This window comes from Ooceraea biroi, chromosome 4 (genome assembly GCF_003672135.1).
Source record: "Ooceraea biroi isolate clonal line C1 chromosome 4, Obir_v5.4, whole genome shotgun sequence".
In the NCBI taxonomy this organism is placed as follows: domain Eukaryota; kingdom Metazoa; phylum Arthropoda; class Insecta; order Hymenoptera; family Formicidae; genus Ooceraea; species Ooceraea biroi.
Window position 1 is genome coordinate 2,244,805 of NC_039509.1, and position 25,306 is coordinate 2,270,110.

Consider the following 25,306-nt stretch of genomic DNA (forward strand, 5'->3'; position numbering starts at 1 on the left):
TGTAAATGCAAGTCACGGATGGACCTGTGTCTTATAAAAATATTTTGCTACTCAACTCTCTTATAAAACTGCTTCAATTGGCGGAGTGTATATAAATTCGGACCATTTCATTAGTTGTGGAAATATTGAAAAATTGATTAAGTAATGTAAGAGGAACTGCATATGCTCTATACAATTAAAAACTATATTATCTATAATATGTATTTTAATCTGGAATTTTTTAGTAATTTTCTCTCATATATAATATATATATATATATAAATTTTATGTTTATTTATAGATTAATCACTTTTAATCGTACTGTGATATAGCGACTACTCTTTAAAATATTAAGTTACACTATTTTTTGCGGTAATATTGTATATCTCTAGTGACACTTCTCAAATATTCGACATATATACTTGCAGTAGCATGATCTTTGTTCGATTTATATTGTAGGCACGTGAATCTCTCGTTTAATTTATGAATCAATTGTATCGTAATTTGCATAGAGTATCACGCTATGCAATGTGCTAAAAATTCGTGCACTAGTATTCTAATTAACTTCTGTGAATCGATAACAATTCTTCTAATCACAAATACAACATCTTCGAATATAATTAAGTAAAAATATATATATATATATACATCTTTAAATGTACTATTTTTAATGATACAATCGATCGATTGAGTTGTATGCTTTCATACGAGAGTCGTTTGTCAAGTTCTAGAAAATATACATGTACATATATACGTCATTTCTATCATGTTTGATATTAGTGCCGCCACTTCATATATTTTCTAAGGACTTATCAAACCCTCATACCCTCATATATATTTTATATTATATTATATTAATTTTTGTTCTTAGCTAAAATTTCGTTAAAAATTTCGAATTCGTAACGTTCTCGCGACTCAAATCGTTGTAACAGTTATAATAATGTTCTTAACCGAGAGCGCGTCTCATTATAATTACTTATAAATTCTGAAGTCCAAATAAGCATTATTAAGTATCTATCGAGAATATTGGAGATAACAGATATTGAGATACATATAATTGAACTTTCAATGTCTAAATAAATTGCGTTAACAACGAACTTCGAAATAAAAATCTTGTTTCGATAGAGTTGATTAGGAAAAAATTCGTGTACATATTTAAAGCAGACTGGACGAGCAAAAGACGATATTAAAATATCGTAATTATATTCTACACTTGACAGTATAAATATCGCACATCTGTTTCTACCTCCTACTGAATAGACTTTTTAGAGTGATTGACAAATATGAGCAACAGCTATCGCTATAGCTAGTCTTAATAGCGTACGAGTAAGTAGTCTCTACATCATTATTATATTTGTGTGAAGATCTATTTTCGTTAACTGCGTTATATTACATTTTTCGTACTTCAACTGAAATTAGAAACGTAATTAAGTATTCGAAGGAAAAAGAAGAAATATAAATATTGAGAAAGCGTAAACAGATGCAGCTAAGAAGAACGAATCCATAATCTCGATCGAAACTTTACTTCGTCGGCATCTATCTTAGATATACAATAGATCCCTGTATTACACGGTGTCGTACAATGCAGATTCGTGTAACGTAACGCGTAAAAATGGTGACAGTGCTCACACAACGCGTACATGTATACAAAACACAATTAATTCTTGATATGCCACTAAAATAAGAGATTTGTAGGCTACATGTGAAAGCTAAATTTATAAATATTTTTATATAGGCCTGTTAATTTTGATCGAAATTCGATAAGCTTCGAAGGAACGAAGAAATCTTTGAAGATACGAAGTTTCGAAGGATCGAAGCTTCGAAAGATTTATTTATTTTTATTATGCAAATTTAGAGAATAAGAAACTTTTCACGAACCGAAATAATTATCAGTTATTAATAAAATCGAAGACAAAGTTAACAATTGCAATTATACATATATACAAGACGCGGCTCTGCCGAAAAGGAATTCGTGTGTACCTTCGAAGACTCGTTCGTTTCTCCGAAGTCTTTCGAAGCTTCGAAAAAATTACTGTCCTATTAAAATTCCATATACGTACGTAATGTATATGTACATCCGATACGCTTCGTATTACAGTAGGACCTCGATATAAACCTGCTGTTGGAGCTTGAAAATTATCAGAAATGGATTTATAACAAATATTTTCTCCATCGCAACAAGATTTCGTATTAGTTTTATTTCGTTTAGTTTCATTAACGATTTACCTTTCGTGTTGGAAAATATATATGTATACAATAAAGGCTTCTAGTTAGTAACACGCATGTGAGAAGATGCACACGCTATCATTTTGTATCGCCTATCGTTGATATGGAAGGAGGCAATACTAATATTTTGGTAGAAACATATGCGAAGCGGAGGGATCGTATATCGAGTGAGGCTCATATTCGCGATTTTAATACAGATTCATATATCGCGGAACGTGTCCTCCGCATTACGTTGAGTCACTGTATTATAGAGAACATGAAAAAAATAATACGTTCGTGATTAATATTTGCTTTAATATTTCTTTCTTTCCTTTTTATCCTGAGTTCACTCTAACTGGAATTCGGTCTCCTTCTAGATTCTTTCTAGCATTATCTACCCCCAATTTTCACTCGATCAAGTACTTTTTTTAAAAAAATCTCTTTTTGATTTTTTAGTTTAGATTAAATATACTTTATCAATACCTATTTAGTTTAGAGATCGATGGAAAATACGTTTACAGTATCGTTCACTAATCGGCCAATCCACTATTAGTACCTCTGAAAGCCATTACGATTGAATAACGATTATTGGATAAGTCGCAAATCGAGCTAGTAAAAAGCGTGTACTAAGTAAATTCACAATATTTTCTGTAAATTGCTCAACTTTGCGAAAGTTAATGCGGCACCCATTCTCAGACGGGCTGATTTCCTCCTGAGAAAATTCCTGACAGCAATGAAGAAAGGACTTCGCTTACTTATTAACATTCGTTGGGACAATATTGTCTTTGTAGTGTGTTTCAGTGTTAGTGCTCTAACAAGATCCGTCTCACTCACGAGAATTATCGACTCGGACAATAACAATAAGTAAGTCCACATTACAAAGCTGAACCGCGAGCATTTTCGTGTTGACGACTCAGTTTGCATCGCATCAAAGAGTGTTACGCAGCGACATTACGTACTTCATCGAACATCGTGAACCAGCAATTAAAATATTCCTCTTCCCCTTACGTTAGGCCTAGGGACCCGTTTTCTTCCAGAATTTCCGGTGGCTAAAACCGAGTAGAGCTTCGGCTAGCGATTCAGCTCGATAATGTAGACTCTGCTTAAAACATGATGCAATATACATCTAGGTGCTTCTGACACCTATCCTCTACTCTGGAATTTCTCTCGCTTCATAAAATGCAACAGTCAGAGAATGATCCTTATCATGATCACGCTGTATCTGATGCATCTACGTAGAAAAACAGTCCAGGCTTTCCGTCTGACACTGACGGTGTCCTCTTCCTAGGAGGCGGGCGTAGGGCTGGCAGCCGGCGGAATCGCCCCTGGGACCGTCGCGTTGTTCGCCGACTGCTTTGCGCGTCTCCGTTTGTTCAGCAGTGCGTTGTTCGTGTGATCGAGTTGCTTCAGGCACGCTGTATCGTAATCAACGCGCATCGTCGCGAGCGATCGCGTCATTTCCTCCTGCACCTCCGGCCACATTTCCTCCCCCTCGCGTAAAACGCGTCCGGTGTGTAGAGGAGTCGCAGGTACTTCTGTGTATTTCTGTGCGGAGAAGTTGAATGGTTAAATCTATTAATAGGTGCGATGATAAGTATTACAAATATGTAATATGTAATAACTAAATTACTCGAAATAGTAAATTTTAAAGATTTATGTAAAGAGCTATTAATGGAAATAAATCTGCTTTATATCGTATTTTATATTCTATCGCAAAAAAGCTTATTATTTAATTATTTAAATAATTCATATGATAGCATTCTCACTTACAGCGATCCAATTGTTACGCATCACTTGATCGATCTGTAACCTCTCCGCTGGATCTATGCACAGCATGCCTTTAATAAGACTCTTTGCCTCCTGACTCACATTCGCCCATTCCGGACTCGGGAAGTCGTATTGCCCTAACCGGATCCTCTTTTTCATTCCTGGCGAAATTGCTAGTCCATGGTTACTGTAGAACGGTGGAAAGCCGCACAATCTAAAATTATTGTAGATAGATATTACAAACATTGCCGTAATTTCAATAATTTAGTAAACCTCGGTGCAAAATGAAAGCCAGAGTAAGAACGGGCAATATATTATGCAATCGTTATCTTGAAAAAAGTTACGGTTGAATAAACTTAAATATAAAACTGTATACTCACAATATGTACATGATCACTCCCAGAGACCAAATATCACAGCTCTTGTCATATTTTTCCGGTCCCAAAACTTCCGGAGCTAATAGTAACATGTAAAAACAAATTATTTTTATTTTAGTCAAATAAATATATTCATACAGAGTGAATTATGTCAGCTTACCGACATAGTAAGGTGTATAACACGGCGTCTGTAACGTGTCTTTCGAAAGTGTCTCTTTGGCAAAGCCAAAATCGGTAAGCTTCAGGATTCCAGTGTTATCTGGAAACAGATGCGCAATTAGTAATTCGACAACTTTAGTGATTCAGATTTCTTATTATTCTATCAGCGTACAATTAGCGTACGCTTAATACGCGGAAATCTATTTTTATTTTCTTTTCAAAATAAGACAACAGAAATAATAATGCAATATATGATTTACTCGACATTCATATTGTGATATTAGTCTCTGCAATGTATACGTAGATAAAGAATTATCGTAGTCTTCAGAGTCATAATGCTTCAAGGCCTACAGATAATGTGCGATTTACGTTTTCATGAAATATCGTGACCCGATAATGCCTTCAAGTCGCTGTGTCTTAGAATCATGAATGAGTCGGCATATTGTAAAGTGTAACTCACCGGGTTTAGAATATAAAAGATTTTCAGGCTTTAGATCCCTGTGAGTGATGTTCATGTCGTGCAGATGCTTCACCGCGACACAAATCTCGTACATTACTTGCGCGGCTTCTGCAAAAAAAACGTACATTTTTTATGTAATTTTCAAAAGCAAACAATTCTTTAGAAGTTCTAGATAAGTAAAATAAGAATGCAAAATTGTACCTCTTTCGGTAAAGGCACCATCTTGTCTATCTTGTATCCTTTGAAATAGTTCTCCACCTTCCATGCTAAACAAATAATTCAATGCGTGTTTGAAAGGTTGTTCTCATGACAAGAGATTATAATAATTCATAACCGCACATTTAAAAAATATTATGTAATTTATGTATATTATGTAAACAAATATTCACCATTCCATAACTACTAGTAAACATTTATTTCCACCATAGGAATTTTCATATACATCCTTGACTTGGACTATGTGCCTACAATTAGATGCTCTCCAGTGAAGCTCGACTTCTCTTCGCGCCTTTACGCAGTCATGCAACACCTGTAAACGATGCGTCATTTATCAGTACACGTTTGTTTAACAGACATACCTTATTAATTATACGCAAACATAAAGAAGTAAACAAAATTAAATCTAATAATTGTGCCATGTAATATGACATAAATGTTTGTTTAAAAAATACGTTGTGTTGATTTATTATAGTTTTCGAATCCATCAACTCGATATGAACTCGAGATAACAGCTCGGGGATTCAAGGATTTAAAATTTACGATCAAGAATAGATATAATATGTAATAACATATTATATGTAACAACACAGTGTTTAAAGATTAGAAGTGAAATGAGAAAATTAAAAGAAACATATATCGAAAATGCTGCTGTACTTATATAAAATCAGCGCGTACTTGTATAAAGCCAGAAATCATAAATACTAATTCGCATTTTTGGTTTGCTCTCGCACCGGTATCACAATGGTATAGAAGTTACAGAGAACAGATAAAAGTATACATATAGTTCTTTAGATTTACGTACGCACTATAGTAGCACTTTCATCATCGATATTTCTTAAGTTCAATAGCATATTTCCACTTGGGAAAATCCAGAATAATTTCGACATATAGCTTAAGTCAGAGCCAGTCAGGCAAGAAGACTTTTGTTTTAATATTCGAATAAGTGCAATATAAATGTAATGAAAAATTGCTATTATATCTATATAGTTGTACGCTATTATATTTATATTTATATTATAGTTATACTGTATGTGTATCAGTTACGTACGAATCATTGGCATGATTGGCAGGTAAAAAGCAACTTGACTCATAGCTCGCAACTATCGAGCGAAACTGACGTCACCGTGAGGATTTCTTAGATAGTCTTTTTTGTATCTTTCTTTTACTATTGCCAACGAAGCATGGTAGTAAAACATACACAGGAACTTACGTAATCGATGCGATAATTGATAAAAATCCAACAATTACGTAACTTGACAAACATACGATTAATAATATTACAAAATATATTAAAAATAAATGATGTACATGTGACTACTGCTCGATAGCAGGTGTTAAAGAAAATTTATCACCTCTAAAATAGCTCATTAATATGCATCATGGATATTTTATCATCTAAATCTTCATTTGGATTTAAATATAACTCAAATAACTTTTCTCCAATTAATTAAAATTTACATTTTTATATCTTAGATGTTTAATTTATAAAAAGATCTTTACTTTCAATCCTTTATAACATTTCTACATTCCAGTTAGATAACAATCGAGATTTTAATATGAACAAGTTTTATCTTTGCAACTACAGTTTAAGACATAATAATTTTTACTTTGCGCAGACATAATGACTAAAAGGAAAGTTCAATTTTCTACTGCATATAGAGGTGAATGACACACAAGTTGCTGACAGTATAATACTGATTGGTCAATTATACCGAACGGCTGAATGGTATTCAGAATTTATCGGTGATCAAGCGCGTAGCACAAGTACATGCACAGCATATGTGCGCCTTCCTTTAAACAGATTTACCCGCCGCGTAATGATGCCCTTTTGAAGCACGCTCTTCTCAGGGACGATTGTATAAATTACCCTAGACCGTCTATTGTGATGGTGGGAACCTACAATAGCCACGCCACTTTTATATACCAGAGTTGAACGGTACGCCGCCGTCTCTCCGAGAGACGAAGACAATTCATTAGTGCCGCCGTGATTTCGTAGATTCGCTGCTTAATAAGCCGTTCAAATTATGTGACGTCATGGAAATAAGCAGAGAACATATTTTTAGAAACGTAGAATGCAAACGCGTATTATCATGTTAAAAGCTCGCTTCTTAGAAAAGTATGCAGACGAGATTAGTGCTTTATCATCGTATCAAAGCTCATCTCATCAAAATTCTTGTTTCAGGCGAAGAGAAGTTTTTTGCTTTAATATTCAAATGAGCGCAATATAAATGTAATGAGAGATCGATGTCAGCGCTGATATCATTGTATCAAAGTTCAATCTTCACGTTTGATACTTCTTATCTCAAATTAAGAGATTTACCATGATATGAGACATTTAAAATTAATGATAAAACGAAAGGGGATAATTTGCACACGCTTTTGATTCGGAATGTGGTGATCTAAAAGTATCCGGAGGAAGGCATGTCGGACGTGAGATCGTGAAAAAAGAGTCAGAACCGGTTCTTAAGATTTGTACCTAATCCGGACCAAAGGCTGTCGACACCGATGATAATAAGAGCTCTTACTGGAATGGAAAAAAACTTGTATGCATCGATGGAAAGGAAAGTTCATATAGAACGTCATATGCAATAATATCCTTCAAATTAAGAATATAGTACACCATATGCACAGAATATATGCCATAAACAAGCAATTTGAAATATAAAAACTGAAATAAAAATTAGATATACGTAGTTAGCAGGCTGAGATTGATATCAAATTGAAGTTCGTGTCAAAATTAGACAAAGTTGAAAAGAAACGTTAATAGATAAGTAAAATCTGGTTCAATAGAAATTTGAGTCCTAAATCCACGTTTCTGCATTATGAATAATAGACCTCAATATTTACAACTAAACAAAATCTATATGTAATATTTCATGTACGTATCTCAAGCTTGTGTTGACATTATTTGCTCATGTAGCCCAAAACTACTTCGAGATATATTTGAAAATCGTAAAATCGTAAAAGTCGAATTGAGATTCATGAAAATTGCATGTACATGAAACACTACTCTCGCGAGTAGACTAAACAAATTAGCTTTAACAAAATTCTTAATAGCGGGCTTTATGCTATTAACGTAACAATTGCTGCTTCAAACGAATAGCTTTTCTGAGAAATGTCCTTTCCCGTAATTCAATAAGCCGCAATCAATACACTCGAGCTTCTCTGTCAATCTCCATTTGCGCTTCCATTTTACGTAAGCGGTTTAGACGCGAAAATACCAAAGCGATCACGTGTCAAAGACTAATACCGGACGTTGTACAAAGCTGCGCTAATGAGATTAGCACCTTCCGACATGCGAAATTCATTTGCCACGCGAAATAGACGGATAGACGCACTGACAAATGCCGTTCCGACAGTTCCTGGCGACGAATCAGATTATGCGCGTCGCCGTCCTACGTGCACCGGGGGATTTTATATGCTTGGCTATAAAAGCCGACAACGTAATCCGACGCAGTGCGACGACGTCACGCTCGTGGAAATGCACGATCGATCGCCTTCCTTGTTCTATTGAACTATTACGTCTATCGCGGTGATACGTCAGTCAAGCGGAATTTACCATTGAAGATCTATCATTTATAGCTTCGATACTCTGTCCTCTCACCATTGCCCATTCAACGCAGTAACAATAGTGTGTAATAACATGAAATAACAGTAATTCTCTATAACTGTAATAAATTGAGGCTTTAATAAAAATTTAGCCCCTTTCGTGACACATAAATAATATTTATAAAAAGGAAGAAAGCTTCGAAGAGCAGGACTGTTAATCTTATACAGTGGAATTGCTAATATTAAACAAGAAAGAAGAGTAAATTTACAAATGATGAATAAATGAATAAAAACTTGTTTCGGAGATAACAAACGTGCAATATTTTCTGACGTAATTCTTTGATGAAGAACGTAAAGCAGATCTATGTCAATAGCGTGATATTACACACGTTTAGGAAAACAGCTATAAGATGAAGTATACTGTGCTCTCGATAAGATATGACGCTTTAGATGTTCTGTCGGGTTCAACGAAACGGTAGCGTTCAAGATGCAGGTGGTAAGTATAAAACGGCGCATAACAAGCGGAAAATGTTGGCCGGCTGAAAGCTAGCAATCAATCAACAAGAATGAATTCGCAGCGCGGGAAACTAGGTTGCATCAACATGGAACCGCGACGTGACGTCGGCAAATATTGAATTTTTAATGGCCGAGCGTTAAAGGCTCTGCGAGGGGCCATCGGTACTCGTGTGTGACACCATTGTCGTCACGCGAGCAATGTGTGTACGGTGTCGTTGCAATATACATGTGTCGAAATAATTCTGTCGGCTGTTAAATTATGCCTAAGCCCGTTCCTGGAAAAATTGATTCAAGTGACATTGAAATAATTCTTTATTTCTTTATGTCCTTACGAAGAAGTAATGAATCAATTTGATTGACATTTACGAGAAGTCTTGAAATAATTTAAAATACTTAAATTTTAATCACTTAAAATCTAAGAATATACTAAGAATATATAATATCATTAAGTATACATTATTATAATTACGAAATAATAAATAAATAATGTAAATTTTAATTTTAAACGTTGATATGAAAGCATTGCAATTAGAGCGTGTGATAACAATGGAAACATTCTCCGAAGCATTGTCGTCGTTCCTGGTTTAAACAGCGCCATTACATCGCGATGTTATACAAGCGTCAATTGTTGCAATAATTGGAATTGTGCTAATAATATCGTCTAGATAAGATTGATTTAATGTTGGTGATATATTTCATATTTCTTTAATGAAGAAACGATCGACTGTGTACGTTAGATAATCTCTTAATCATCGATAAATGCGACTTCATCGAGAAATGTGATAGTATTTTGCAATTTCAAATAGCGATTTAATTGGATGGGTTTCTCCCGGCTGTATCAAACGGATCTATCGCAATTGATACTTCGTATCAAAATTTACATGAGTAAGTCGAAAGAAAAGTCAAGAGAATTTCAATCTTAGATCAGTCGTTGATGATAACAGATCTCATGAATGATATTTCACTTCCTTTCCTCCTCGACAGTATTTGTAGATCAAGATCAACAACTTTGAACACTATTTATAATGAGAAAAATTTCATTGAGTTTCATATTTATGTGATTATTGTCAAATGAATGTAAAATTACTATAACGTTATACTTTAACTAATAAGAATTATTAATTACGACGACAATCGTCATATACATGCAACAACTTTAAATTAATCAGTTTCAATTTTTTCCAACATGCAATAAGAAGAATAATGAATTAAGAATAATAAAAATTTTGAATTCTTTATCTTAAACTTTCAAATTTTTTAGACATCGTAAAAGATGATGAGGTTTTCTCCACGTTGCGTGAAATGTGCACACTTCCCGACAGTCACGTGTAATTGATAAATTATCTGTAGATCTCCATTGATATACGCGTACGCGATTGAGAGGGAGATTCTACGCTATCATTCAGCTGCAGCGGTTTCGCGAATTTCTTGTCGCAGCGGATGAAACAAGCAAAATAGAAAAAATATACAGCGAAGGACATTTGTATCTGATCTATCAATCGCCCTATCAATATCCATTATATCGAGACTTACGGTTAACACGACGATTGATTCTCGTTCAGGCTGTAACAATCGCGACTACTATGACTCACGACGATAAATGATAGATGAGCTCGTCGAAGCCATTGACCATTTTCACGACGGAAAGAATGAGATCATCGGGAATGTATAAGACAACGGTGCATTTTTAAGCGCGACTTATCGGTTACATTCATGCGTGTTGCATTCCGCATCTGCGTGCTCGCCTCAAGAGAAACAAAGTTTACGACGTTGCTGCTAAAAGCAAACGACGAAAATTTTATAATTGCGGATCGCCCGTGAGTGCTGACGAAACGCGAATGATACGCGGGGAACGACGCGACGCGTAGGTAGGGGAAGAAAAAATGATTATCAATATATCGAGTGCTGAACGCACGTGACTTTTCGTGTATCTCCTATCACACGGACGCAACACGTGGTGAAAAATAACGCTTCGCTGATGAGGAGGACGATATTTTTAGTATACGCGTAAGAGTTTAAATACTTGTCCGATAAAGAAATATTGCTGATGAAAAATTTCTCGCGTCTCCCACGAGGTAGAAAAAGAAAGAAGAAGATATCTTCCACGAACGCGAAAAACATTTATACTGGCTACAAGAATATTATTCGAACTGCAGCGATGAAAAATTACAATGACGGCATAATCTTCGCGGTAATCCCCGCCGATAGCTGCTTGGGAAACTCCGAAAATCTCCACGTGTGGGACATCTTGATTATTTTTGTAGCAAGTCCGAGAAGCCTCCGCGCGATATCTTTTCATGGTAAGAACCGTTTTACGACGGGCGTGGGATCGGTTCGGGTGAAGTGTTCTACCGACCTTTAGACTCTCCAGAAAAAATAGCTCTCAATTTCGCATTAAAGGGAACCAAGCACCTCAAAATTAAAAAACAAACGTTCCAGATTTTCTCCTGGAAAAAGTGCATTACAGCACCCAGGGGCTATCAAAATAATTTACAGAGTAACAACAGATTTCTAACGAACAAATTAAGATTCAGTCATCAACAAATGATATTTAAAATGTACTTATACATATATTGGATCAGTCAAAGCGTTCGGTTCGATTTTCCATATTTCAAATTAATTTACATGTTTTCATTTCCATTAATTTTAATAATTCCATTATTTATGCAGTTGCTCTTGTAGACCGCCCGATCTCTTTTACTTTTGTGAAAGAAGACGCAACTTTCGCGAACAATCCCGTGAATACTCATTGAAACTCAATAAGCCGTGGATAAGCTAAGGCAAGTTGAAAAATTACTTACAATGATGTTTCTAAAATTTGTGTTACAAAGTTTCCAAATTCGTCGAGGAACACAGTTTAAAATTTATTTTGATGAGATAGAATATTTATTTCGCGTTGAAAAGATAAATCCGATTAAATTATTCAAGTGACAGCAATATAACGCGTATCAACGATTGTCACGTTTACGCAGACACAGCTCATTATTTTATTCAATCAAATTAAATTATTCAGTTATTCACATCATACGATTCAGATTTCATCGCTCGCGCATCTAACCGTGTGAATAATTCCTGTCGTAAAACTGACGATCATAAAGCGGTTTTATCTGGATTGCGCGTGGCTCCTAAAAACAAGACGTATGTGGTGAGATATAAATCACGCGCAACAAAGTTTCTTACGATATACAAGTTTGTACCACAAAGATATGGTCTGGTAATATTGAATAATTTTAATGGAGAGTGCGATAGCCTCCAGCCTTTCTCCGGATCTTGTCTCGTGACGAGGATCGCAATCATGGTACAGGCGATAGGCAAACGCGTCGACTTTCTCTGGGAAACTTCGCTCCCACGATACGATGACCGAATCTCTGTCTTCTTCTTTTTTTTGCGGGTCGACCATGGCGAAATGAGAGCCAGGCCACCTTCGAGGGGAGATTACTCTGCTACAGGCGGACATCGTCGAATGGGAAATCACCGAGGTATAAATAGAGGATGACTCGTGGTCTCCGAACGCGCTTGGACATCGCCTCGGCCTGATGATCGCACCTTCAATCGAGTGACTTATCGGTATGCGGCAGCGGCGATAGTGGTGGTGGCGGATCGATGCGCCTTTAAAGAGGTGTTAACGAGACAGATTAACACCAACGGATCGTCCACGGGTGCCGAGAATCGCCTCTCACGCCTCAAAAATAGCCGAGGACGCGGACGCAAAAATCCGACGCAACGCGCGACGAATCGCTTTGCGCGATAAGAACCTCGGATCCTATATACGTCTCGAGCCGTTATCTTTATCTCGAGTCTACAAGGATTATCATTCTCGACGGAAATCATTTCTAAAGTATAAAGTCATTCGACTTGGTCTCCTTCCAAATCATTTTACTCACCGGTGCGTCGAGCACCGGCACCACTTCTTTCGACTTTGATCATGCATCGAGAATAGACAGATCGAGAGAGTAGCAGCGTCACGCTCTTGAGAAATGAAATTTTCTTCAATCTTATTAAAATGCGATTTTAATCAGATTTTTTGTCGACGAAATTTCAATTACACGATTTTAACTAGAGTTTAACTCGTCAATGCGGAGAATTCACACTGCATCATGTCTAGAATTTTTAGAAAGTGAACTCTCCTGTTAGAAATTGCACGTTATACATCGGACATGCAGTATGAATTCTCCATTAAGTGCTGCTTGAACTTGAAGAGAGGACCTCCAAACTGACCTTCAGCGCGTATTTCTGCCTCGTGATCTTGTTGTAACACTGCACAACCTTCCCGTTGATACCAAGGCCCAGCACGTGATTGCTAATCTCGTAATCGTCCGTGATCGGCGTGACTTTCGGCGATAGCCGGCTACTCAACGCGTGCTCCATAATTCTTCTCCTGGTCGCCGGTTCCGGTGCCTGATCGTAGTCCCGCCTGATCACCTGCGTCACCACCACCGGCGGCGCCGTCGCGCGTTTGCGTCTGCCCTCCTGCTGGTCGCTCTCCTCGAGAACGGCCCTCTTGGACGTTCTGCAAAAACGGGGGATATTTTAAATTCAAGGTACGGGAGGCATCGTGCACCGACCGACATGTCGAAGGTCGCGCGAACGCGAACGGAAAAATACGATATTCCAGATTACAGCGGCGATAATGGAAACCTTTAAGTCGATAACGCGCTCTTTGTATGTATGTGGATTGAGTATGTATGAGACGAAACGAGTCCTCTTCATGCTGCCTGTCGAAACACGCGCGTATTGTTAGCAAAATGCTCACGTTTTTCGGTCAATCGTGCTCTCGATGCTTCCTGAAGAAAAGTCCGATTACATTAACGATAACTAGCTGTGAATAAATACTGATAAGATCTGATCCCGTCATCAGGCAGAACCTCATCAACACTAGGACTACGAAATCGTGCACTCTGTGGAAGCGACATTAAATATCCGTTCGCTTCATCGTGGTAGCCAGCCGCTGTTTTAATGAGACCGTCGTTTGCATAACCTTCCTTGAAGAATGTGCAAGATTCATGTTATTTCGCGCACATGCACAACGCACGGCTCCACTACCCACACAGCCCGTTGCTTATACGGCGCCGTACTCGTTTCGACGGCGCGTACTGCATTGCGGTGCACGCGAGTGCCGTATTTTCTAATTGCGATCGATCAGTCTCACGAAATCACGTGCAAGAATCACCATATACTCGTAACGCTATTATGCAACAACTGATGGTATAATACAGAGTGTCTTGCAATTACTATTACTGCACTCGTATGCAGAATGATACAAAAACAAACTTGTAAATAACATGTGCCAAATACAATTAAAAATTATAGATGAAAGAATCGTTACTAATATTAATAACCGCTGTGGTTACTGAGAGATCATGACGAATTTCGATATACAGAGGTATTGTGAAAATTCCGAGAAACCGGATCAAAGGAGCTCTGCTTTGACAATCGTTACGAATTGATGTACCAGGAATGATATACCGGTTGATATACCGTTAATTAATTGCTGCAAACATCGAATATTAAAAACATGTTAGCATGAATCATCATTTGTCGCTTAAGAGTATTAAGAACGCCGCAAGTTGCAAGGGATAAATATTATTACTAAAGAAATTATACAGAACAAAATGGTAACCGTCAAATTTGTTAAAAACTGTGAATGTGCTGCTTGGCATTCGATAGACATTTTAATCAGAAACAAACAATTAATAAAAAGGAAACAATTTAAATGGTTTTACCAAATTAAAGTTGCAAATATATGAGAAGAATATCATGAATGACAGACTTTTCTGAACGTTTTGCGTAAGTATCGACACAGCATTCGCAAATGTAAATTATCTTTATAAAAAGTTAGTGGAGCAGCGGACTCTTAATCAGCGCAGCGTTAGATCAGCGCGAGTACGTTTGTGGTTGATATATCGAAAAAGAACTGCACAGTTATCACAAAACGCAATAGCACCATCGATGCATCGACACATCGACAAGCCACTTAAGGAAGGAGTTGTACCAACAATCTTTAATTTGTTTAATTACATATCGATTTAAACTGATTTTTTCCATGCAGATATTAAAAAATACAGATATTTAATAAAGGAATAAAAATCCAGTTAATTGCAGTGAATTGTAGATTGATGAGCAATGTTGATACAATTCGGCCCTTGCTCGATCCTCGTATTATGAGAGGACGTGTATACGGTACACGTAAAAACTAGCGTAAAAATGTATTCAGGCATCGCGTAATAAAGAAATAAAGATAAAAGAGACACCTCCAGAATCTCCACTTAGTTGCCGACTTCGGCATTGATGCGGCCCCAGACTCTCGCACGGCAAAGTCCCGAATCGTCGGGGTGACAAAAAACATCACCCCGCACCGTGCCAAAGTAAAAGCCGAAGACTCCCAGAGGATGATCTCCCAGGTGTAACGGCGATAGGGGCAGTACGCACGGCAGTTGGTTACGGAAAGAATGATTCGCCGGTCGAGAGATTTCGCGCGTGCGGACGAGAGTCAAGTCCCTTTAGTTTTTGCCCGCGGCGCACCTCGTCTCTCTTTTTGCTCTGGCTTTTTGGTTCTTTTTTTCCTTTTTTTTCTTTTTTAAATCAAGCCGAAGGAAATAATCGGGTCCGCCAGAACTGAAAACTAGAAGATAAAGAGACCAATGATAAAAATGAATCACGAGAGTGCGCAGCGTCGCTGTCCGGCACAAAAGCGTCGTGGATCTTGCTTGACGAAGCGAGCGTTTCCCGGAAGCTAACGAGATGGATATTCCACACCCAATGGAACCGTAAAGTCGAATGCCGCTGTAGCGTTTCCGGTATTTCAATTGAACCTTCAGAAATCTGCGTACCCGTTTTCCTCGTAGTGTCAAACTAAGTTAACACTTGATTCGCAGTAATGTTATTCGGATCAAACGTTCTTAAATAACATCTTGTCTCGAAATTTAGGAGCTTTATTCTTCAATTCTTAAAAGCTTGAAATAAGATATTAATTTTAGAAGACGTAAAGTTATACATGAGTAGGGAAAATTTTCTGTTGGAATGTTTGAATACAAAAAATCTTCGAACTTGATCCTCGCCTTGCATCGAGTCGTTACATCTGATTCCCTCGAAATTTTCGAAAAATTTGAAAATATGCGCACTTGAACACCCAAAACCCAGGGCCGAAAAAGGTAACTTCATTTTATCAAAGCAGTTTTCATTTATATGCACATTTTTTTAAATCAATTCATACACGTCATATCGTTCGTGCGAGTTTTGCGATGAGCATTCGCGGGCAATTATGAGAGTCAAGCGTCGAGCATTAGCGATAGATTTTTTGTACATAATTGCACACACATGAACAGCCACTCAATTAGCGAAAATTATCAGTTGTTGGTGCGCAGCGGAAACGTGTGGTTAATCCTTGCACCGACAAATTCAATTCTTCCTCCTTCCGGGTTAAGCCAGATTATGCACGATTCGTAATTCGCGATTCGCAGTAAATCATTCATAATTCGAATGGACTGATTCGTAATAATTCGCGTCCTTTGAGTTTCGTCAAAAAACCGCTCGGCTAGCGAATGGCGAGTCACGTATGAGGAATTGACGAATTTTCCCTCCACAAATATACGAATTACGAATCGCGCGTAGTCTGGCCGCTAGCTTTGCAACGCGGTTGGTTTTCTGCCTCGCTTTTCTTTCACGCGAAAAGTTTGAATGAAAACAAAAACAAGTCGGAATAGATTCGGTGCGTATTAACGAGCAAAAAACGATGGACGTCTCGGACTTATCGATCAAAGTTATATCAGCGCTGAAGCGGTAGACACGCATGCAAAATGCACGCGAGAGACAAAGAGTTCTTGTCACGCGATCGGCGTCGAATTATGCTCGCTTTGGAGCATTGTTTGTCCAGCGCAAGGATCCTGAATGACCAGTCGTGTACGAATACTAAATTTCAACGTGACGACGCGACGGTCGTGTTTTAGCCTTACGCGTGTTGCGTGAGAAGTCGTGAAGCTGGAAGCACTACGTGCTCTGCATTAGTTATCGACATTAGTTATCCGGTGCAAAAAGCCAAACAACAAAACACAAGCATGACGTAACGACAAAGCGTGAGCGCGTAAGCGCAAGCACGGGAAAACTTTCGGGCTTAACGAGGCCAGCGATGTGCGTTGTGTAGGTTTGTTCTTTCCGCCTGGAACGAAATCGATACATCGAGCGTTGCGAGGTAGCCAGATAAGAAATCAAAATTAGGAGCAAGTACGGACAGTTCAGTCAAAAAGAACGAACCTCTTAACAAGACATAACGATTAATCGTGCAATCGCGTCAACATCGAGTCGCGAGATAAACATTACGTACCTGTCGACCTAGGTTCTCTCCTGCACAACTCCTGTGGAGTTCCTGATAGATCCAGGGATCAGAATTCGCGCGAGAAATCTCACAGTTTCACCGGCATAGCTCACAGTCGAAGGCAAACGCGCGCCGACCACCTCTGCGCGAAATTAATCGCGTGAGGGAAAACGAGAGAGAGAGAGAGAGAGAGAGAGAGAGAAAGAGAGAGTGAGAGGCAACGGTAGTCCCGATCGAAGAATTTCACATACGAGGACGAGCGCGGGCAGCCTCCACGGGGTCTCCTGGGAAAATGGTGCGTCGTGGTCGCCGAACCGGCCTGTCCGTCTCCGTCCGTCCGTCCGTTCGTTCCGCACCGGTCCCTCTCGGACTCGCTCGAGATCGAGTCGAGAGTTGCGCGATACTGAGCAATCCTCTCTCGCGCGCGCGATAATTCACTGATCGGACGAGGCGAAGCGGACGATACCGACCATTCCGCCGAATCGAGCCGAACCCACTCGAGCGATCACTGCCGAGCACGACTGTTGACTCGGACGGCCGCGGAAGCGTTCGCGAACGAGGAAGCGACCGAACACAACCGCGCGGAAAAAACGTCTCGCGAGCACTGACTACATCGGCGGCTCGGCGCGGCTGCTGTGATGATCCGCAGTGTTGCTAACGGTGACACTTTGCCTCACGCATGCGCGGCTCAGCGAATCCAGTGACGTGCGCACACGGCGCAGCGCGGCGTGTGCGTAACGCGACAATTTGTGAGATGCCGCAGAGCGGATAGATCGTTTTCTAGGAAAACGGAGGATCCGACGGGGATCTTGCTTCGTGAATTAGATTCTTTACTGAGAATAATTTTGCTGAAAATGCGTCCGATGCGCGTGCGCAGAGAGAACCATTAGCAACACTGATAGGCCGCGGCGACGCGACAAACGCTGTCGCGGCGCTCTTCCGCTGACTCATTCGTTACGTAGATTCGACATCGCCAGTCGATTAATACGCGCGCTGTGATGCTAAGGTTTCTCTCACTACGTTTACGCGAGCGTCACTCCTGCAGTAACTCACTCGAATTATCTAGCTTACAATTCGCTGCGTGTAAACTAATAGTTCGTGGCTAGAGTGGCTAGACCCCCGTTTACGCGCAGCGAATTATCGTAAGTTGGTATAATTTATATTAGATTTTAGATTCAGTCTTTCGCATTCGAGAAAAAAGAAAATTTGTTTATATTTATATAGTTTGTGACTGTATCGCGCATTCAAATATTTGTCGGCATGTGCAGTCCATCGTGACGTAATTGCATAGCGTGCGATGCGCACGCACCATTTGGTTGTTCACGGAACAGCGCGCTTTCTCAAGAAAATTTAATAAAGTTTAATTCCCTCGCACCGACCCGCAGCTATCACAGGGATATTGACCCTTTGTGATATATCGAACATCGCGCAAAATCGATTGATGTTATTTATTATGTTTTTCTTACTTTAATGTTGAAAATATAAAAATAAAATAGCGATAGAGTTAAGTTTGTTATCTAATCTCTTTTTTTAAATAAAAGATCAGATAATACAAACAAAACACGTATGAAGACACGTATATCTTAGATAACAAATTTTCTTCATAAAACTTTATCTTTTTTTATTTATTTCTTATTTATTATAGCAAATTTCTACACGATTTCTTGACGTTATAAAAATACATATTAACAAAAAGTAGGGATTTGTAGACAAATATTTCAAAAGAATTTTGATGCTTCTATTTGAATAAAATAAATTTTATTGCATTACATCCCCCTTAAAACCCTTAAATTTTTGGTTGACAGATTATTTAATATTGCGCATTACTATTTGAGACATTTATGACAGTTATGCTAACCGATTCACTTTGTATAAATTGCATATAAAGTTGGGTTGAAGGAACAAATACGATGACTGCATATCTCTACACGCGAGCTAGTATAGTATTTATTTTTTTATCGTAAATATATGTTATCTCGCAACAAATTTAAATATGCGCGCATATATATATATATATGTATATAAAACTATGTACATACTATTTTTAGCGAAATCGCGTTGCAACAGATTTTCAGGTCGCTCTTTAGAACTACATTTTCTAATTTATGTAACAATAATTACAAAAAATCTTAACGTCAATATAAATATCTCTCTCTCTCTCTCTTTCTTTCTCTTATGTAGGCACCTTCTTATATGTACATATGTAATTCCCTTTATAATGAATTTACGAAACGTCATATTGCGATATAGCTTATTAAGAACGTAATCTGAAAAATAAATGCTGCTGCGATGATTCTGTAACTTATGTTTAAGTAATGTACATAGCAGAATAAAACCTGAAATAATACAAAATGTACTCGAATCTCGAAGCGAACAAAATAACGCAAAGTCAAACACCGTTAAATGTGCGAATATGTAAAATATATTAACTAAAATTGAGTTTCAGAAATTCTTTGTATTTTGCAATAAAGATGCTGATCACCTCAACAACGAATACAAATATGTAAAATAGTATTTTCCTAGATAACGCTATCATCATCAATATAATTAGTATTGTCTGCTTTTCTCGTATTAGTCTGTATTATTCGATTGCAGTAGAACCTCGATATAAGACCTTTCCGCTTCGTATATTTCTGCCTTTTCTAAACTATCGTATCGTTTCCTTTTGTATTAACAGTAGGTGATAAGAAACAATAGAAGTCTCTATTGTATACATGTTTTGCAACACAAACCAAAGGTAAATCATTAATAAAACAAAACACAAAATAGTCTTGTCACTATGGAAGAAGAATTCGTTATAAGTCCACTTCTAATATCTATCTCCAACAATCGACTTATATCGAGACCTTGCTGTATTATGAAAATCTTGAAGAAATTAATATTATTCTCGAATAATTATCATGATTCAATAAGTTTATCATCGAGATAAAATTTAGATATTTATTATAATTTATACTAAAATTACTGAATTAATTAATAATAAAAAAAAATAATAAAATGATAAACATATCAGATTGCCAATATTTTCAATATTTGTTATAATTATTAATTGAAGTATTAATATATTTAACTTAAATATACTAGTGTTGCTTTACTTCACCAAAACGGTTGTTGAATATGTATCGGACATATAATTATACATATTATATAATTATTAATTGCTTTCGTAACAATGATTAAGCTACATGTATATATAATTACAGTTAACAATAAAACATGAAATTTACATTCAGTTAAGTAACTCATGTACAGATGTTACATTTATCTATAAACGCGCTCTCTCCCTCTCTATCTATCTACCTATATATCTGATATAATTAAGTATCCACGCTTCTCTCTTACAAAAAATATAATTTTTTATATAAGCTACTGAGTATTAGAACCTCGGTTGATGCGGTTATCGGTGCGTACTTTTACGAACTTTTTTACTCGTTATTTAACGAGCTGTCAGTGAGCTGCTAGTAGACATTTCTTCCTAAGTTATTTGCCAGATTCTTTATTTTTTGCGCGTACGTAGATTGCGATGTAGCACTAGCAGCATGACAGTGCTAACGATAATGAGAACGATGATGGGACAACTGTAAATCTCACCGGCGAGATTATGAAAAAATGTCACGTCCAAGTGGTGATGACGTGGATACAGGCGTTAACAGTCAGCAGTGCCAATTTTTTAATTAAAAATAACAATCTCTTTCTCTCTCTCAGCACATCACAGAGTTACTACTGTCAGTCATCAAGGAAGATCCGAAATAAGATTGAAAAGTTTCAAAATTTAATTCACAAAAGTCATAAAAATATGTACCGATAACCATGGCTCTAACTTGCCCATTCAGCTTGTAAATTACAACAAAACTTTTAATTAGTAATAATAATTTTATTGTCTATCCCGAATGCGTAACTGGTAATTAGCGCCCCAAGATTTTGATTTTTACACACATTAGAAGCAAAATATTATCGTAATTGCTTTATTTATATCAAGGGAATTTGAATTATGTTATATTCCATTTCGTGCCAATATTTCCATACGCACAAGTTACAAGAAACGCTTTTTTCACTCTTGACTCATATCACGTGCCGATAATCTCTTCTCACTCGAAATAAGAAAATTACTTTTTTTTTTGCGGAAAGATTATACCAAGCGCATTTATATAATAGATTATCTGGCTGTTAATAAAAATATATTATAAATATTGTTATTACCTTGTACGTTTTGTTTAAGTAATCTGCCGATATATCAAACACTTTTGTGAAATTGTATCACATCAGTAGCGCATAAATATCATAGAATATTTTCAAGGTATACTAAGAGTTCTAGAGATCAATTAAAGAAGCTCACATTATTTCGTTCCATCCATGGATACTTAAAAATGCAACAGAAAAATATTTTTCTTATACCTTCACTTGCAATCGTATATATATATATATATATACGTACGATACATATAAATATTATAACGTCAGTATCCCTGATTATCACTTCACAGAACCGCTCGTCTCACGAGCAACGTTACGTAAGCTCTAACTTGAAGTTCATGTACACTTTTCTTTTTGGAATCAACGCGACAATGGCGTTAAATCATAGAAGCTTTTTCGAAAATTTTGCGTAATTTTTTTCCACTGTGTATAATAAATAGAAAATTGTTAATGTCAAGCTAGTCTTATAAATAATTAAACTGTATAGATAACAATGTATAGCTAAACATTCACGAGATATATCAGTACATACATACGCACCTGAATCCAAAGAAATTCTTTTTACGGTATATTTTTCATGACAAGCATGACGGACACAACGACACGATCATGCCTTTTTCGATAAAATATTTAAAAAGAACGAGGTAAAAGAAATGAAAAAAAAAAGAAGTAATTTCGACCCATGTGCTGCATTTTCGTTGTAAGAACGCATTTAAGGCCTCCGGGACATTTACATGTACGCCACTCTCTTCGACAGCGATTTACATTGCACCGTTAGTATTCGTCACCCCGCGTGACTCTCCGACTCGGTTTTGTAACTCTGCATGCTAAGGATGTAAGGTACGACGTTAGGCACGCTCACGCGACCGAGCAGACCCGCGAAGAAGAGGTCCTCCAGAACCCGAGGACTGATCGAACGAAGCGGCGCCAACTTCAGTAGGAAGCGAGGTAATCTATCGGAGCCCACGCGTTGCTGCAGCTCCGTCCACGCCGCCTCTTGCAAGACCTCAACCTTCTTACGCCAGGCGCCCGCCAAGACATTGTCTGGGGAATATAATAAAATATTTAAACGCGCTTCGTCAGTTATATGAAAAAAATTTTCCTGTTTATTTAAACTCACTTACCAGGGCTGAAGAGCGCTAAAGCCTTAAGGTACGCGTACTCGGTAGAATCCACCTGCAATTTGTGCAGCGAACTCACGCAGTCCTGTAGTCTGCATATGTGCTCCGTGAGGTATTTCACTCTGCTAACCGTAATATTCTCCTGCGTGATGTTAGCTTGCAAGTGATTGATAATCGACGTCAGGATACTGGGGAGGGACAGCGTGTACGCGCACTGCGCGAGGCCTAGTATAAACAGTTGTCCCCAGCAACTTCGCACTAGAGTGGTCTGCACTTCGGATCTAAAAAATAAAATAAAATGCATTTATCACTCGAGTAATAATTCGACTCTCATCGTCAATGTAGTGGTAACGGATGCTACGCAGACGTACACACGCGCACTTACGGTAAAGCTTGGAACGCTGGAAGTCCTCGTGCCCAATGCACCGACAAAAATAATAACCTAGCCGCGCTCTCGCATATGTAATGAATGGACAAGTACGCCGACGCCGGACTCGGCACCCTCAATTCGAACGACGTGTTCCGGTCGGAGATTATTTGGCCGGTCCACTCCTCCTCAGGTTCACCTGAACCGTTCACCGTCTGCAAGCGAGCAACCTGGCGTATTAACAATCTGCTGATCCTCTGCCGATCGCGGCGCATTACAGATAGAATAAAGAGATAACAGGATAGCGATCGCGACTTACATCACCGATGAGTTTAGCTATGCTATCCAACGCATGAGAAAGGAGCAACCGCTCGCGCGCCAAGGTCAAAGCATCGCTGAGATCGCTGTCGCTGCTCTGGTCCTCCATGCTCGGGCTCTCGGGTTGCTCCCAAACCGGGGGTGCTTCGGGCGCGGGCTGCTGCGGCTCCGGTTTCACCCTGGTACTGCGGTTGCCTACTTTCCCCGTTGCTGACTCGCCCAACACAGGTTTCCTCTCGTGTTGGACAGCTGCGACATCACCGGTATCGCCCGTGTTACGTATCTGTTGCACTTACGCTATACTTTAACTCTTTGCAGCATAGATTATTTGTTTTTATTATATATTTTGTGTAATTTTGTATTCCAAATAATTAAAATAAAACTATTTTCTCGCATTTTATGCAAATAAAATTTCTGTGCAATTAGGTATTTTTTTTGTTAAAATCCTGTTTTGCTTCAAAGAGTTAAGAGACAAGTTTGCAATTAGGAGCGAATCGATTTTACTTACAGTCGCTTCTCATGCCCATCGCTAGACACTTTTGAAGTCTACAATACTGACAACGATTCCTGTGGTGTTTGGTAACTTCGCAGTTCTTACTGCCTCTGCATTGGTAGCCCAATTGTTTACGAATGCTGCGCTTGAAGAAACCCTTGCAACCTTCGCAACTGATCGCCCCGTAATGCCTACCGCTCGCTCTGTCACCGCAAACGACGCAGAGCTCCAGGGAAAGCCCTAAACCTAGCGAGCCGCGGACCTCTCTCGTTAATTTTACCTGCGAAACATCGAAATGTTCGAATTAATACGACGATAAAATGTCGATGCAACGCGTGACGACAGATATTTACTTCGACATCGACATTATTCAAATGTTCCATGCCGGAATGCAAGTGAACCATTCCCGGATGATGGCTCAAACTGCGGAAATCTCTTGCTATCTTGTGATCCATCTTGTCGTCGTGCATGTTGTCCACGTAATTCTGATCCCTATCTACGTCTCTCTAGCAAAATAAACGGTCAACACTTAATTAAATAAATTACCCAAGCCCCTGTTAAAACGAAAAAGTAATTAACTACGTAGAATGATGCAAGATCTCTCAAAGTGAATTTAAAAACTCTCTTTGAATTACCATAGCTGGATGATGTCCTATACTATGAAAATTTCTGCCCAATTTCTCAGATTTGTCGTCATGCATGTCAACACGATCACTTGGATCGATGTCCGTATCTCTCTGCAACGCGATAACAAATTTGAGAAATTCTTTGTGAAATATGTACAGATAATGCAATTTATTATTTTAGTTCTTATTTTAAATTTAAATTTTAAATATATTTTAAATTTAAAAGAATTATCACTTTCAGTTTCCAATAAATCTCAATTATTATCTTCTCAACGAGACAACTATTAAAGATGAAATTATGATAAATGATATACCTCTAAATCAGCATCTGATGCGTGTTCATGATGATGAGAAAGACCTCGAAAATCCATTCCAACTTTGCAGTCTGACTCTTTCTCATTCAGATTATCGTGATCTCGTTGCTCTCTGTGATCTCTGTCCATTTCTCTCTATAAAACGGATCGGTTCCTCCGTTAGGTGTACATATATATCATAAATGCAAGATATTTTCATGCAAACATTAACGATTTTCAGCTAAATACGCTGACTGTCGATTTACATGTTCAAAATAAAGAGATTCCTTTAACGTTTATAATGCTATTCGAACGATAAATCGAAGATTCGAAGCATAATGTCATAAAATGT

The 25,306-nt window shown here is 38.0% G+C and overlaps 1 protein-coding gene across 3 annotated transcripts; it reads right to left on the reverse strand.

Moving 5' to 3' along the window:
* Nucleotides 1–1,332: 1,332 nt before the first annotated feature.
* Nucleotides 1,333–25,110, reverse strand: LOC105283794 (MAP kinase-activated protein kinase 2). 3 transcript variants are annotated; one of them, XM_026969388.1, is made up of 16 exons: nucleotides 24,976–25,110; nucleotides 24,671–24,772; nucleotides 24,389–24,541; nucleotides 24,051–24,315; nucleotides 23,544–23,791; nucleotides 23,243–23,439; nucleotides 22,861–23,138; nucleotides 22,525–22,780; nucleotides 13,450–13,741; nucleotides 5,337–5,476; nucleotides 5,149–5,213; nucleotides 4,948–5,055; nucleotides 4,489–4,587; nucleotides 4,332–4,407; nucleotides 3,955–4,165; nucleotides 1,333–3,729 (listed from the first exon to the last, which is right to left on the reverse strand). In XM_026969388.1, exons 1-16 carry the CDS (start codon nucleotides 25,102–25,104, stop codon nucleotides 3,469–3,471), a joined length of 2,880 nt encoding a protein of 959 aa, XP_026825189.1. In that variant the 5' UTR covers nucleotides 25,105–25,110; the 3' UTR covers nucleotides 1,333–3,468. The 3 variants fall into 3 exon arrangements, with proteins under 3 accessions (XP_026825189.1, XP_011345139.1, XP_011345140.1); XM_011346837.3 differs by lacking the exons at nucleotides 22,525–22,780; nucleotides 22,861–23,138; nucleotides 23,243–23,439; ... (3 more) ...; nucleotides 24,671–24,772; nucleotides 24,976–25,110 and adding exons at nucleotides 15,483–15,853; nucleotides 17,552–18,148; XM_011346838.3 differs by lacking the exons at nucleotides 22,525–22,780; nucleotides 22,861–23,138; nucleotides 23,243–23,439; ... (3 more) ...; nucleotides 24,671–24,772; nucleotides 24,976–25,110 and adding an exon at nucleotides 17,552–18,148.
* Nucleotides 25,111–25,306: the final 196 nt, after the last annotated feature.

Excerpts from the sequence above, each read along its gene's own strand:
- LOC105283794 (XM_026969388.1), bottom strand. The coding sequence starts at position 25,104 with ATGGACAGAGATCACAGAGAGCAACGAGATCACGATAATCTGAATGAG. Across the intron at positions 24,773-24,975 it reads CATCAGATGCTGATTTAGAG|AGAGATACGGACATCGATCC; the intron begins GTATATCATTTA and ends ATCGCGTTGCAG. Across the intron at positions 4,408-4,488 it reads TTATACACCTTACTATGTCG|CTCCGGAAGTTTTGGGACCG; the intron begins GTAAGCTGACAT and ends TGTTACTATTAG.